This window comes from Lagopus muta, chromosome 3 (genome assembly GCF_023343835.1).
Source record: "Lagopus muta isolate bLagMut1 chromosome 3, bLagMut1 primary, whole genome shotgun sequence".
In the NCBI taxonomy this organism is placed as follows: domain Eukaryota; kingdom Metazoa; phylum Chordata; class Aves; order Galliformes; family Phasianidae; genus Lagopus; species Lagopus muta.
This window is the reverse complement of record NC_064435.1, coordinates 65,040,262-65,055,079: the sequence shown is the minus strand read 5'-3', so window position 1 is coordinate 65,055,079 and position 14,818 is coordinate 65,040,262. Positions and strand designations below refer to the sequence as shown.

The 14,818-nt window shown below is 38.1% G+C and overlaps 1 protein-coding gene across 10 annotated transcripts in view; it reads left to right on the top strand.

Annotated features, from left to right (window-relative positions):
• The window catches only part of FHOD3 (formin homology 2 domain containing 3), a 360,868-nt gene that overhangs the window by 201,523 nt on the left and 144,527 nt on the right, over nt 1-14,818 (top strand). For all 10 annotated transcript variants that reach the window (XM_048940651.1, XM_048940649.1, XM_048940648.1 and 7 more), the window contains exon 6: nt 13,920-14,014. In XM_048940651.1, coding sequence (XP_048796608.1) covers nt 13,920-14,014 — 95 coding nt within the window. The remainder of the gene's footprint in view (nt 1-13,919; nt 14,015-14,818) is intronic.

Here is a 14,818-nt window from a genome sequence, read left to right as displayed (position 1 = left end):
CAACACATTCTCAGGAAGATGTAAAACAGTTTAGCAGCATTTATTGTGCAGTGGTTGTGAAATAACTTGTTACAGGTTTAAATTAGCCATGTTACTGCAGTGTTGATTTTGTAAAGCTCTTTGAGATTTTCCTGTGCAAGCAGCTAGCCTTATTTAATTGATAACTATAGTTTACATTATTTTTTTTCTTCTATTTGACCACAAAATGTGAATTACTTGCATTCAGGCTATTTCTGCTTCTGGTAAGCATAAATTTCTTTAAATCAAGCAGTGAATCAAATTGAATATACCTACTGGCAGGCTACAAGAGCAGCAATATGGAGGTCTACTGTCTCCTCATCTCAAAATCTTCCCAGAGTATGGTGAAAAGAAGGATGTCCTTGGTTCTCTTGAGTTAGGTTAGGTAATAAGAAAGTTAGGAGTTAGGTGACATTTTATCAGTGTTCCTTTTAAGGAAACAGGGATAAAGATAGGAGTCATTGAAAAAAAAAGGGATTTTAAACTAAACGGCTGCAAGCAGGGTGATGAATCTACAAGGGCTGCTGTGAAAGTAATGCTTCCTATTTTATTATGTTGGCCCACAGCTTCAATATTCTGTAACGTTTTGTTGCCATATGATAGATGGCAGCAGAGGGGCAGTCTGACAGAGTGACATCTGACATGGAAGTGCATATGAAGTAAAGCTGCATCATTGAAGTCTTCCATGCAGAAAAAATAGCACCCACTGCCATTAATCACTGCTTGCTGAACGTTTATGGAGACCAAACAGTGGATACAAGTAAGGCAGTGGGTGTTTCTGCAGCAATGACAGAGACAGTGGGTCACATGTCTAGTGCAGGTTTTTAGGAGCGCAGCATGCAGGCTCTTGTTCATCACTGGTGAAAATGCATACTAATGGTGGTCAATCTGCAGAAAAACATTACTTTGTAGCTGAGAATTTGCTCTGTCAAACAGCATTATTGTAGTCTTTGTTGTTGTTTCCATGGAAATAGGAGGCAGTACTTTTGGAGCAACCTGTATAGCAGTTTCATTCCATTAGCGCTTGAAGTAATTGTGATGCAATCTTTAATTTTATCCACATGCTATTTTTTCCATAGGCCTGTACTTAGTTTAGTACATAAGGTCAACATGGTTGGACAAAGTAGAGGGACCGTACAGTGGAGAAACTGTTCTTGTGACTCTGGCCTTTGTTTTGCTGTGGAATTATAAGGCAAATGAATCCTGAAAATGTAAGGGGGGGAAAAAAAAGGAAAAATAAAAAAGGAATCTGAATCTCTGACTTGGTACTCCTTTGCAGTGAATGCTAGAAGAGTAACTTCAGTAAACTTTTAAAGTAGTATCATTATGTTCCCAGTTCATCATTTCATGGGGAACTCATTGAGAGTGTGTTGTGAGAGCTGGCCCTAACTTCATCTGCAGCTGTTTTATGGATATATAAAGTTCTATTACAATAATATGTATTCTCAAAAAGTGTGAAATCCAGAGCTAGTAGAAACTCTGACTTCTTTGCAGAATAGAATGACAGATTTTTTACCTATAGGTGTGCCGTGCAGAAAATGTATTCAGACTGCTGAAGAGCTCAGTAGGTTGATGAACATCAAAAAACTCTGCATGAAACGAAATGCTGTCTTCAGATGCCTGCTCTAAAAAATTGCCTGCTCTAAAAAATCACTTATTGAGAAAGTACTTTTTACAGAGTATTTTCCAGTTCTAACTTTCAATAGGGTAGTACTGAAAAGCTCTGAAATAATGTTTCTTTAAATTGATTTTGACATTGTTAATCTTGTACACAGAGTAGGCTGAATTAAGTTTTCTACAGGAATCCTAATTCTGTTATTTTAAAATTTGCTTCATTTTTTGCATGTCTAATGTTCTTCTAACTTAGTTCTAAGTACCCAGAAACAGTTAATTACCCGTGTAAGATTTGTCTTGATTGCGGTCTAGCTATGGCATCATTGCAATAGTCTTCTATACTGGTTGTGCACAGATGGTTTGGGTTCAGTCCACATTACTTACTGAAAGAGCCTTATGTGGAAGTGTCCGTGATACTTAAAGGGCTGGTTTGAGTCTGGAAGTAATTTAGCTCTTTCCATGTGGAGTTTGAGTTTATTTCTCACCAAGCAGACTTCAGCACTCTAACACAAGGAGCTGTTAAGCCGCTTTGTATCCAAGTTGCCTCTGCACTGTCATCTTCAGTGTTAGTGTTACCCAGGGATCCCAATCCTGTAGGATCCAGCTAATGAAGCACTGACCAATCATATCATCACAAAAACATTCTTGCATTCATACAGAGGATTGGCAACAGAATGTAGTCACTGGATCGTACCATCAAAGAAATGAAATAAAATCACTCAAAAATGTTTTGGAAGTAAATTGAATTTCTCATTTAGCTAGATATGAGTAAATAAGAAATGTAGACTGTCACACTGATAGATCCACCCCCTCTGTTTTCATGGTGAGTCGGTGCATGATTCACTCTCCTGTGCCACCCTGTGTGAAAAGCAGCCATCGATGTCAGACCTCATGTTTTTAGATCAAATGACACTTAGGCTCGCTAGCATTTTCCTTCTGTTCTGAATATATTTTATCAGCTTTTTAGTACTGTAACAAAATAAAACGAAGGGCACAGATTCTGTAATTTGCCTTTGACTGTAATTTAGGATTTAATACACTGTTATAATTTTTTTTTCTTTTGACTGAGAATTTTGAGAAGGAACAAAAGGTTTAATTACTATGCGTTCTGCTCGGATATTAAGCCATCTCAATTCAGATAGAGAAAACAAAAGAAGCCTGAGCAGGACACTGAAGATTTGGCTACATTTCTCTTGAAGAATTGTTGTAGGAAGGTGGAATTCAGTATTCAAAGGAGTTCTCACTTTCACTGTGCTGAAGGAAGAAGGAAAAAAGAATAGTAGGGCTAAAAGACAAAGTTTATTTGGAAGGAGTCTTTGCTTGTGATCTGAGATAGGTTACCACCAAACAGCATTTTCAGTCAATATTTTGGATTAATGTGAGCTCTGGATTTTAAAAGAATTTGTAACGGTGTCTCATCCTGACACCTCTTTCTCGTGGAAAGTGCATGGAAAATGCAAGATATGAACTTGCGACTCTCTAGCACATTCTTTACTGTGAGATTTAAAAGTAGAACCACATAACCCTAAGTTTCACATAGCAGCAGACATACTTGAAACAGAAAATAAAAAGCACATTTAATGAAGTGTTGTATCACTTTGCTTTCTAGTGCTGACTTTGGCTTTGTTTAGCCAGTACTTAGAGAATAGAGTCTTTCATTAATTTGCCCTAACAAGCATAAAATTCAAGAGATGAAAGTGAATTCTTTAATGACATGCCCATTACTGCTACGTGGAGTCTGTAAGAAACATTAGAGACAAGCAGAAGAACAATAAATATCTGAAAAGTGTACGTGTATCAGGAATTCAGTTTTGAATAATGGTATAATTCCAATGCAGAAAATTAGTAGAATATGCTCACTATTGTTTTTTAAGGTAGCACAGTGGATAAAAAGTTACAAATGTACTTTTTCCTAAAGTTATTTTGTGTTGGAATGCATCTCTCTATATGCAAAGATGCAGAGGTCATGATGTAGTCATTTTTTACTTTCAGGCCGCTTCATTTGAGGTTTTTTTTTTGTACTCAGGGCATTGTGCTAAAGACATTGGGACACTGTAAGAAAGTCTTCCTTCCAATTTTTGCTTTAGATATGGGTCTTTGCTAATGTACTATTTTAATTTAGTTGCTGAACTTAAAATCGATTAAATTCTTACAAATCCTGATTTGTACTCTCAATTCAATGTTGCCTAAGCAGCAGAGAAAGCTTTTGACTAATCATTGGTGATTTTGGATGGATTGGATTCAAGTGATACAGGAAAAATATGACTTTCTATCCATGCTGCAGTGACATTTAAATAAGTTGATTTCAAGATGGCAGAAGCATTGAAGAAATATTAAGTTCATATTGTAAACAACAATTTTGAAAGTTTCTTTATGCTTTTTTGCCACTAACATTTCAAGCACTTCTTGGATGTCCCCAAAATTTATCATAATGCTTCTGTGTTGTTTGTTCACTTGTTGCATTTCTGTCTGTTGAGACGAAGAAAGAAGATCATCCATAAATTGGAACTTTCTAACTAGTTTAAAACCTTCTGTTAAGAAATGTTAAAGGTGGTAGCTAACTAAAGGCTTTTGTAGTGTAACATCTCTCCTACTGTGGAACTTCTTTCACAGTCCTTTATTTTGGGAGAGACCAGCATTTGATGTACATTGTCTCGTTAAAGAAAGATATGTGAAAATTAAAACAGCTCCACATAGAATGTATGAAGAAATTTCTCTTTTTTGTTTCCAGTGCAACTCTTCCATGCAAACTTTACACAATCAGTTAGAATTCTTGAGTTTTACTGAAAATTGGAGAGCTGTATAATTTTGACAGAATTCTTATTAACTTTGTTTCCTACAAAATCCTCTGTGACAAATGATGGGAAATATCAGTAGTAGGAGATTACTGCTTCCAGTGGTACTCTGCTTATCTTTCATTTCTTGTTCCTGTTCTTCAAGAGTATAACGCATACTGCTTTTAGCGTATATACTTACCGACAAAATATCATGAAAGTTGTGTTTTGAAGAGTGACTTCTTGTTTTTGATTAGCAGAAATAGCTTTATGTGCTCACTGATGTAATGATGACTTTTCCAAAGTTCTAGTTTATGTGTATTTAGATTCCTTACCATACACAATGCTCCTATTTCAGGTTGCTAAATAGCCCCTTGTTTACCTGCTCAGAGTAGCGCACTGCAGAATCAGCTGAGCTTTAAAAACATAAATAAATTAAAAAAAAAAAAAAAGAAAAAAAAAACCTTGCAATCCTCAGAAGTACCAGCACTGATGGCAGTAATAACAAGATAACAGAGCATCACTGATCAACCTGCTTTACAAGGACTGTCCTTCTTTTGTTGTTCTTATTATGCTAAGCATTCTTGTGTGGTTCCTGTTTCTGCTTCCCAAGAATCTTCCTTTTTGTTTAGGAAAAAATGCAAATATTGGTAAATATGTGTACGTAGGGAGGGAAACTTCAAGAGATAAAAGGGAAAAAAATACAGTCAAGGAGAATGCATTGGTTTATTCACTTCAGAATTATCCGGTTTTATGCTGGAAGGTTTATTGTTGTCCTGACTAGAAGTGCTGTTAGTGACTAAAAACGTTTGGTATGTGAATGTTGTTACCGTACACTTTGTCTTTTGTCTGTTCCTGTTCTACTCCACTTGCTATACAGTCTAGCTGTGTAACCCATTTTTTAATTTGCACATGGTGCAGGAAACTTAAATCAGTCTTATTTGATAATCACTGCAAAAGTACCTGGCTGTAGTCAGTTAGGGTTCTACTTGCAAATAATCAGGGAAAAAAATAAAACAAGCTTCATACATTCTCAGTTTCCTGTGCTCCAGGTGCAGTCAAAATAAGCCATTGCTGCTCAGACCAATCCTTGATTGCATTTTCTTTCAGCTTTGCATTTCAGTTTGGTGTGTTTCCCTGTACAAATGCACAGTTCATTCCTGATGCTCAGCTTCTTGGCATTTAGAGGAGAAGCTGGAATTCCAGCCCCATGTGCTGGGTGTAACTGATAATGATTGATAAAAGACAGCTAACACCTGCAAAACCTTTCTTTGTGCAGGGTAAACAGGTTTCTGAGCAGTTCAAGATGGGAGATGCAGAAAGGGGTTGGTTGTTTATTGTTTTTTTCCCCTCATTCTGCAAAGGTTGGTTTATGCTTCTCTCTTTGTACCTTCAAAGTCAGGATTAACATTGTTTGCACAGAACGTGTACCTTCATGATGATTAATGGGGAGGGAAAGGACTTGAAATCAATCATGTCTAACACATTGCCAGACTGAATTGCTCAATCAGCTGCCAAATGGATTGGCTAAGGTAATTTTCTTTGCATCTTGTCTACTAATAAAAGTTGTTGCTTGTTTACCTATTGCATACATTAATTGGAAGTGTAGTTTGTTTTCCCTGGTTTAGCTCTAATCTAAAGATAACTATTCTGGAGTCTTACTCAATTTAGTTATCATTTCTTTGCTGTGGATTAAATTTCAATTTAAGTAAAGTTTAATTAAATGTTATATGAGGGAGGGAAAAAACATGATGCAAGGGAGTAAAGAAGATAGTACCATACTTCAGTGGTGCACATTGAAAGTGGAAGGGGCATTTGGCACTGGCTGAAATGCAGGACATTAAGTTTAATTTAAAAAAAAAAAAAAAAAAAGACTAAAATAGAAATAAGTGGAAAAAAAAATACTATGAAGGTGGCTGAACAGTGGCACAATCTGTTCAGAGAGACTGCGTAGTTTTCAGCATTCAACCCAGTCCTGAACAACCTGTTCCAGCTGCCCCTGATTTGAGTGGGCCTGGACAATATCCAGAGGTGCCATCCCAGTCTGTAAAGCTCTGATTCACTTTTACAGCTGTATAAAGCACTCAGATGTGCAAGCATGATAATTCCATTGCAAAAGTTTAAAAATGAGCCTTCTCAGAACTGTACAGATATGTGAACTGTTTCACTAGAAACGAGGAGAAACACCTATACAGAGCTTAATTTTTGTCCTTCTTCTGCAGAAAGAAGGCGTAGCTCAGACATGGGTACATAAGCCATTTGGATTTGATGCTGTAGTATTTACACAAATTGTGTCTTGCATTTGCCCACAGCATTTGCAGAATATCTCTCCTCGCAAGAAAATCTCTCAGAGAATCTCAGCAATCATTTTCTGCTCCTTAAGAAATGAAGCTCTGTCAGCATATGTGGAAGTCTCATCAGAAGATATTTTAAAAGTTCTAGAAATCTGAATTCTTAAGAAAAATATGTAACTTCATACGTATATAGGAAGAGCACTAGTGTTTCAGCTTACATCAATTCGGGTGAGAAGTATCTGCCTGAATTCGAACATATATATGCTTGTATTAGAGTGCGTTAACATAATTCAGGGTTACCACACATTCTCTTTTTCCACTGGAGTTTTCCATCATGAAGCACCATGGAAGACTAATCTTCTTTTAATGATCATTTAGACAACCTCTTTTTTCTTCTTTTTCTATACTTACCCAATGCCTGATTGTATGCACTATTCACACTCATGCTCTGAAGGCTGGATGCAGAAAAGAAATATGAGCTGCAGAGAAATCAAGGATATAAAAAAAGTCAATTTAAAAGTATTTCTGTAGGGTTTATCAGCAGGAGTCTGTATTCATTTATAAAGTTCTGTCAGATTTGTCTCAAGTTTTTTTCTGAAAGTCTTGGAAATACAAGTCAATATTTTTCAATCTGTTAAAAATAACTGTTCCAAGTTCTTGGTGTCTGCATCAGACCAATGAAAAATGTGACCACTCTAGTTTGCCACGCATGTAAACCTCAGCCAGTGTTTGAAATCACATGAGTTCCCAGAGCTGAGGATTTTATATCTTTGAGATTTTGTTAGAAAACTTATTTGAGTATTTCATACTTCTGTGCTTGTAGTCAGCTTGTAAAATAGTGCTCTAAAGCTGGAGTAGAATTTCTATTTTAATAATATTTTTTTTTGCATATTTATTTTTAATTGTGACATGTACCCAAATGTGTGTTGTTAAGTGTTACTAATCTCATAAAACATGTTGGAGATATGTTGCTTGCAATATAAAATAAGAATTAAGGCAATTATGATTAGCCAGTTAATAACTCACGTGCCTAAGTCAGATTTCAGTTCAAATAAAAAGTCATTCAGCTGGTTAACCTCTAATAGATTTGACTCGGAGTGTATCCTTTCCTTGCATTCAAATCGAATGAATTGCAAGAAATATCACAAAGGAAACACTGGAGCAGGTGCAGTTCTGGTGTGGTCACTTGGCATCACTTGGCTGGTGTGTTGCCACAGGTGTTGCACATCAAGTAAAGGACCAGCTTTTTCTGAAATAGTTGAGCCGATAAAGCTGACTTATGTTCTTTGATCTTAGTAAGTGCTGTTTCTGAAAAGAACACTGGAATGGAGGGGTGGCAAGAGAAGCATATAGAAGAAAAACTGTGAGGGCTTTCTAAGGTCATGGAGCGTCAGTGCGTTGTCTGTGTCCTGGAAGACCCATGCTTCTCTCTTGTGAAGTGCTAGGGACACTAAGAGCCAATGGTAGTAAGCTTCAGGGAAGGGAGATTTGTGTGTATGTGTTCTGTGGAAATGACAACCAGAGCCCTTGTAGTTCAGGGGACACAGGGAGAGTTACAGACACAGCAGGTGGGGGATCCTCTGCTCCGCACACACTGCAGTCACAGCTGGTCAAGGTGTTGTGCTTCCTATGTCTGCTTTATTGCCAGAGCTGCATCATCAATTAATTTCTCAGGAACAAAAGTGTTTATCCATCTTCTCCATGGATTATTTCTGAGAGTTCTTGGAGCACAAATGATCCTAAGTGTCCTGAGTGGCTCATCAAAATTAAGGTTATTATTAGGATGAGCAATTAGGTAGAATGGAGTAACAAGAATGAATAGTGAAGGTTTTTCTGTTGTGCCAGGTGCATCAAGTTATAAATCTCTCCCTCAGTATTTCCTGCGGTTTTTGTGGGTGATGGAAACTATTGCCTGCCCGTGCCACTTAGGAGCTTATAGTTAAGCATGGAGCTTTAAGAGCCTGACTGAAATAATAATTGCTAAAGCACATGTGTGCCATCTCTCTAGATTTAAATTAATACATGCTGGGCAATGAGTGGATTGAAAGCAGTTGTGTGTATAACGGCATGAGAGTGCTGGTGGGCAAAAACCTGAATGTAAGCTGGTAGTGCGTGCTTGCATATTGGTAAAAGTTGATCATATCCTGGTCTACACCAGAAGAAGTGAGGCCAGCAGAGTGAGGGATGTGGTTATCTCCCTCTGCTTCATTCTCTTGAGACCCCATCTGAAATACTGGGTGCAGGCCTGGGGCCCCCAGCATGAGAAGGACATGGACCTCTTGCAGTGGGTCCAGAGAAAGCCATAAGGATGATTAAAGCGCTGGAGCATCTCTCCTACAAAAAAGCAAAGGCTGAGGGAGCTGGGTTTATTTGGCGTGGGGAAGAGAAAGCTCCAGAGAGACTTTACACTGTAGGAGGGAGACTCTTTATCAGGGAGTGTACTGATAGGATAAGGGGAAACAGTTAAATTAAACTAAAAGAGGGAAAATTTAGATGAGGTGTTAGGAGAACATTTTTTTACTTAGAGGGTGATGAGGCACTGGCACAGTCTGCTAAAGCTGTGGATGGCTTTTCCTTAGGAAAGCTTAGGGCCAGGTTGGATGGGGCTTTGGACAACCTCACGTAGTGGGAGGTGTCCTTGCCCTTGCCAAGGGGGGTGGAACTAAATGGTCTTTAAAGGTCCTTCCAACCCTGACTATTCTATCATCCTAAGACTAAAAGCTTGGCTTCTAGAAGTGTCAGCTAACATAAAAATCCTCATTTACGGTAGCAATACTCCTCATCTATATATGGAATTATCTTTGCAGTATCTGCTTACAACTTTGTTTCTGAGGTGTGTATTTTGTGAGACAGTTCAGTTCGTAGTCTAGTATGGGTTAATGTGAGAGTCCTGTGAGCTAATTTCTTTGCATGTTTCAGTATGATGTCTGTGATAATGGAAAGAACAAATGAGCAGGGGCTAAAAGAAAGGATTAGACAAGAAGGGATTTAAAGAAACTTTGATACGAAACAAAATGTTCTTGTACTTGTAGCCAAAAATAGAAGTGTTCTTAACTTCCTGGATAACACTGTGATATCTTTAATAAGAGTTTAAAAAAAAGTAATGGGAATAGGTATGTAAACAACAGATTTTGCACAGGAGCTGAAACTAAGCATACCAATAGTAACAAAGCAAAAGAACAATTTTTGAAACTTAAACTGGTTCCAGGGTTGTGGAGTCACAAAGTTTGGTATAGTGCTTCTTTGTAAGTTGGATTTCAGAAACACTGGAAAGGCCAGGCCATCTGTTTTACCTGATGTCAGCTCTTACAAACTTGGATCTGTACTGTGTTAATTTTCAATTAGCTGCATGATACCAAGGTTGCAATTAATAATGATTTCTCATCACCATTAGTGGACTTTAGTGAACTGTGGCAGTCTATCCTTGAATATAAGGTATAGTGTGCAAGTGCTGATGATTGCTGTTAGATAGCTCACAGTATACACTGCAAGTGCTGCTGATGAGGTGCCTGCTGAATTTTGGCCAGGAATCTTCCCTGGGAAATAAAACCAGCAGAGGCAGGATTTGGCATTGGCCCACTTCACTGTATATGTTTGCTTATTCTAGTTTAAACAAAAGATGCACCACTACATAACTCTTGACATGATGAATGGCATTTTGACTCCTCAAAAACTGAAAGCAAATAGTGCTTCTGCTTATTCAATGCTGGTGGTAAAATATGAAACAGATAGAGAAGATTAGAAAAGCATACTTCAGGAAACAGCTTGACGTTCTGGATGAGAAAAATTTACTTCGTGATACTGATTGTGATAACATTTTCGGTTACAGTTTTTCCCCAATGGTCCTGTTAGCTTTATACAGGAACCCAGGAGAGTATTAGTGCCAGTACTGGCAAGTTTTGAGAGGCCTTCTTAAACCTTTTATTTCACAGAACTCTATGAAGTTTCAAGCTGATCTGTCCTTTTCTAGCTAAGCCTTTACTGAGAAATGCAGCAATTTTCCATAGCTACTTGAAAATAGCTGTGGGTAAAGTCACAAACTACTTTCACATTAGATTAAGGGTTTGACAAGGGTAGTGGGAACAAAGAAATTCCAAATTAAGTCTGCTCCATATTTAAACTTCCCTCTCCCAGCCCTCTATTGCACAATAGCAAACTTTTCTCATGCAAGCATGTTGTTGATAGACTTCCAAAGAGAATTCCAGCTAGCTGAGAGGTAGGATTAAATGGATTAAATAACCTCCTTGATTTTCAGTGAAAAGAAGTTCAATTGAAGGCAAGTATGAATGCAAAATCAGATGATAGCAGACTAGCTTGTCCTTCTGAATAACCTCAGTTTCCTTTGCAAATTAGCTTGCCTTTTCTGGATGAGGATGTGTGTGTTGCCATATCTGTGCAAGCAGACATGTACATGAAGCATGCACTATAGCCCCAGGTATTGTAGTGATCTTATCTACAGCCATAGGCTGAGATGTAGGAAAGTAGTTGCACAATAAGGTCTACAGGGAATGTCAAATGGTGGCCAGTCTGCCCTCTGTGTCCATGTACTACAAAGCTGGTGTGCCCTGCTCAGTCAGCCCCAAGCCTCAGGAAAGCCTTCAGCCCATCAGCTGGGCATACACACCAGTGTTTTTGTTTCTCTTCCTTCTACCTTGGTACTGCACAGTTTCCAAGTGCTAATTCTGCTTGTCAGCACAGACACTTAACATAATATGAAGCTCTTTTCATGGCATTCTTTTCTTTCTCTAAGAATTTATCAGGCATGAGTTTTGTATAAACTACCCAGATATTTCTTAACTTACTCTTCCTTCTAATGAAAGACAATTTCCTCTCAGCCCTGCCTATCCTGTCTGCTTTCAGTTTTCTGACCCCTAACAATCTGAAGCTCTGTTCCAAGGTCTGTCAGCAGCTGACAACTTGATGTGTGGCAGATAACTACTGGGGCCGTACCTTGTATGTGTACAACATGACTCTGTAGCAAATGTATATTCTATCTCTAGCCATTTTGTGGCATTCTTTCATTCTCCTCTGTAGCTTATTTGGTAACTAGTTCAAGTGGCAGCAGTGGTGGTTTTTATCATGTGTTACTAACTTTTTACCTGTAGTCAGAAGACCCATTCTGTTGCTGGAAAGATACAGATACTACCAGATACTTGGAATGGCATCTATGACTAAAAGTAATTAAAAAAAAAAAAATGGTGGGGGAAAAATTGGGAGAGGAGGGGCAAGATTAGTAATAGGTTACAACTGTCAGGATTCCTGAGACATTTTTATGGCTTCTTTCTAAGGTCTACTGATTTGCTTTAACCTATTGCTATGAAAAGTTACATCTAAGAGCTGAAGAATGATGTATCCCATATCTCACTTAAGCATCCAGTCTAAGTATGAGAAGTAATTTTGTACTGTGTACATGCTTTGCCTTTAAAAGTCAATTTCTTGCTGCCTTTGATTTCTCTATTAATTTGGAAAGATGTGCCAAGCGTAAAATTTGTATCACATTTGTTTCAAATTCAAATTAAATCCCTTTACCCTCTAAAAAAGAATTTATATCAGAGGGGGAAAAAAAAAAGTGGCTTGGAGACCTTATCATGGCTGGATCTCATCCTGATTAAGGGCCAAATCTTTCTGGTACTGAAAGGAAGTGAAAACAAGTATTAGGAACTTTCTCTGATTACCGATGGGGATAGCAGTGTTCTCTTCCTTAGGCCTGCAAGGAAATGCTACAAAGAAGGCATTTATTCTGTCGGTATAATTCTTATCTCTTTTCTGACTGCCTTACATCTTTTATTTTACCTTAACACTTGGGCTTGTGTCCCTCCCGCTTAATTTTATTCACCCAAGACATGTCTTAAAAGCTTGGTGAATGATTACTTCCTGTATAGCTGCAGAGAGAGACAGCACATCCCAAGGCAAGGCAGCTGCCTAAGATTATCTCCTTTACACCATTTTCTTGCTTTCCTTTTTCTCTGTCTTCATAACTGTATAAGGTCAAGCTTTGCTTCTAGTTTGGTATAACAGATGAGATAAGAAATGTAAGTACCTAATATTAGTATCTGCTTTTTTTTTTTTTTTTAAGAAAGTAGACCAACTAGAGCAGAGAAGAAAGGAGGAGACAACTTTAAAGTGAAAGTTAGCTGCTCAACTATAGGGGTATTAAATCACTCACCTAACAGGGATTTCCTTGACAACTTCCACTATTGTTGAAAACCTCCCCCCAGCACTGCATAGTTCACAACCTATGTAAAAGTCAACAAATTCTCAGAATGTTGTAATTTTCCTTGCCGTGTTTTTTACTTTATTTTTTCCCCATAAAGCGGTGTAGAAGGGGCTTGTCAGGTTGTGCCTTATATAATTGAGTTGTTATGCCAAGATGCTGTACTGAAAGGTGTTACATCAGTGATTTTTTTTTCCATCCCACTGTGCTTTGATCTCCTTCGATAAAGCAGAAAATCTAAAAGTGGAAACTTTTGAAGATGGTAAATAAATTTTGCTAATCCACTTTTCATAATCTTTATGAAAAACTATTCTTATCAGTCTAAAAAGATTTAGTGACTGTTGTCTCTAGAAAGCCTTATATTATCAGGATTAGAAACTATGGAATTATTGTCATGAAATATTTTGCTAGCATGTTTTGTAATATAGTTAATATTTCAAAATAAAAGGATAAAGATGATTCATTGTTGGCCATGCTTTGTTGCATTTCCTCACTAAAATGCAGAAATGCGAAGGTGAATATTCACTGTCTTTTGTTAATTGCCCTACTTTAATTTCAGATTACTGAAGTTAACTGAAATAATCAATGTAATGCAAGTTTACTGATCCCGAGCATTGCATGCTGCTGAAACAAGTGCTAAAAGTTTTAGCTCACGAGATGTCGCCCATTATATGTAATGGGTCCATTGCAACAGCAAGCAGCATATACATAGGATACTATTTGCAGAATTTGAGGCAATAATATATAACATTTATAGAAAGAAATAGGTATCCATACTTAACACTGCACAAAATTCACACTTATATCATTGAGATGAAGTCAGTAAAGTTACTGCGGTTGCCCAGGGTCTCATTTAGAAGAATCCTACCCGCTGTATCTTTTGTTGAGCTCTCCAGATCTCTGGAAAACAGTGCTTACATTAAATTGTCAGCAATGCTTAGGGTTGTAATGGGTGTGTATATACATGTCTGATTATTTATTTTTTTTTTCATTTCTTTGCAATAGCCTTGGGCCAGATTATGCTCTATGTTGATGGCATGAATGGAGTAATAAACCATAATGAAACCATCCAATGGCTGTACACACTTATTGGGTCAAAGGTAAGACACCAAAATTCTTGTTTTATCTGTTTTTTGATATTTTTAAATGCATTTAATTCATATTATATATATGCATAAGTGTTTTAACAGATTTTATGCTGGGTTCTAAATGAGTCTATAACTCACTGCCTAGAAACCAGGGCATGCTGGGCTGTTATTTCTATTCCATCCTTTTCCTACTCTTTTATGCTGTTGGTTATGAAAGCAAAGGCAGTGGGATCAAAGAATATCCCAGGTTGGAAGGCAGTCACAAGAATCATAGAGTCCAGCTCCTGGCTCCACTCAGGACCACCCAAACATCAAGCCCTATGTCTGGGAACACTGTCAAAATGCTCCTTGAACTCTGGCAGCTTGGGGTCTTGACCGCTGCCCTGGGGAGTCAGTTTTGCTGCAGACCCTTTCCCTAGCCCCCTGACGCAGCTCCATGCCATTCCCTCAGGCCCTGTCACTGTCCAAGAGAGAAGAGCTCAGCGCTGCCCCTCTGCTCCCTGCAAGGAGCTGCAGCTGCCATGAGGCCTCTCCTCAGCAACTTTGATCTGGGCTGAACAAGCAATACCTTTGTTGCTGTCTTTATGCTGCCATTGGAGTTGACCATATTTTTGCTGTTGCAGTTAACGAGATATTCGTTGAATCTCTTTTTGGGTGTTCTCTTACTTCCCTTTCCATTCTATGAAGGCAAATCCTTTTCTGCAGTTCAACTGTTGCACACTGCTCTACTTTGCTGAGCACTGGGGAAGGCAAATTCAGAGCAGCTTCCTTCTTGTGCTTAAAGAGCCTTAGAAGACAAAATCTGGTACCTGTCCA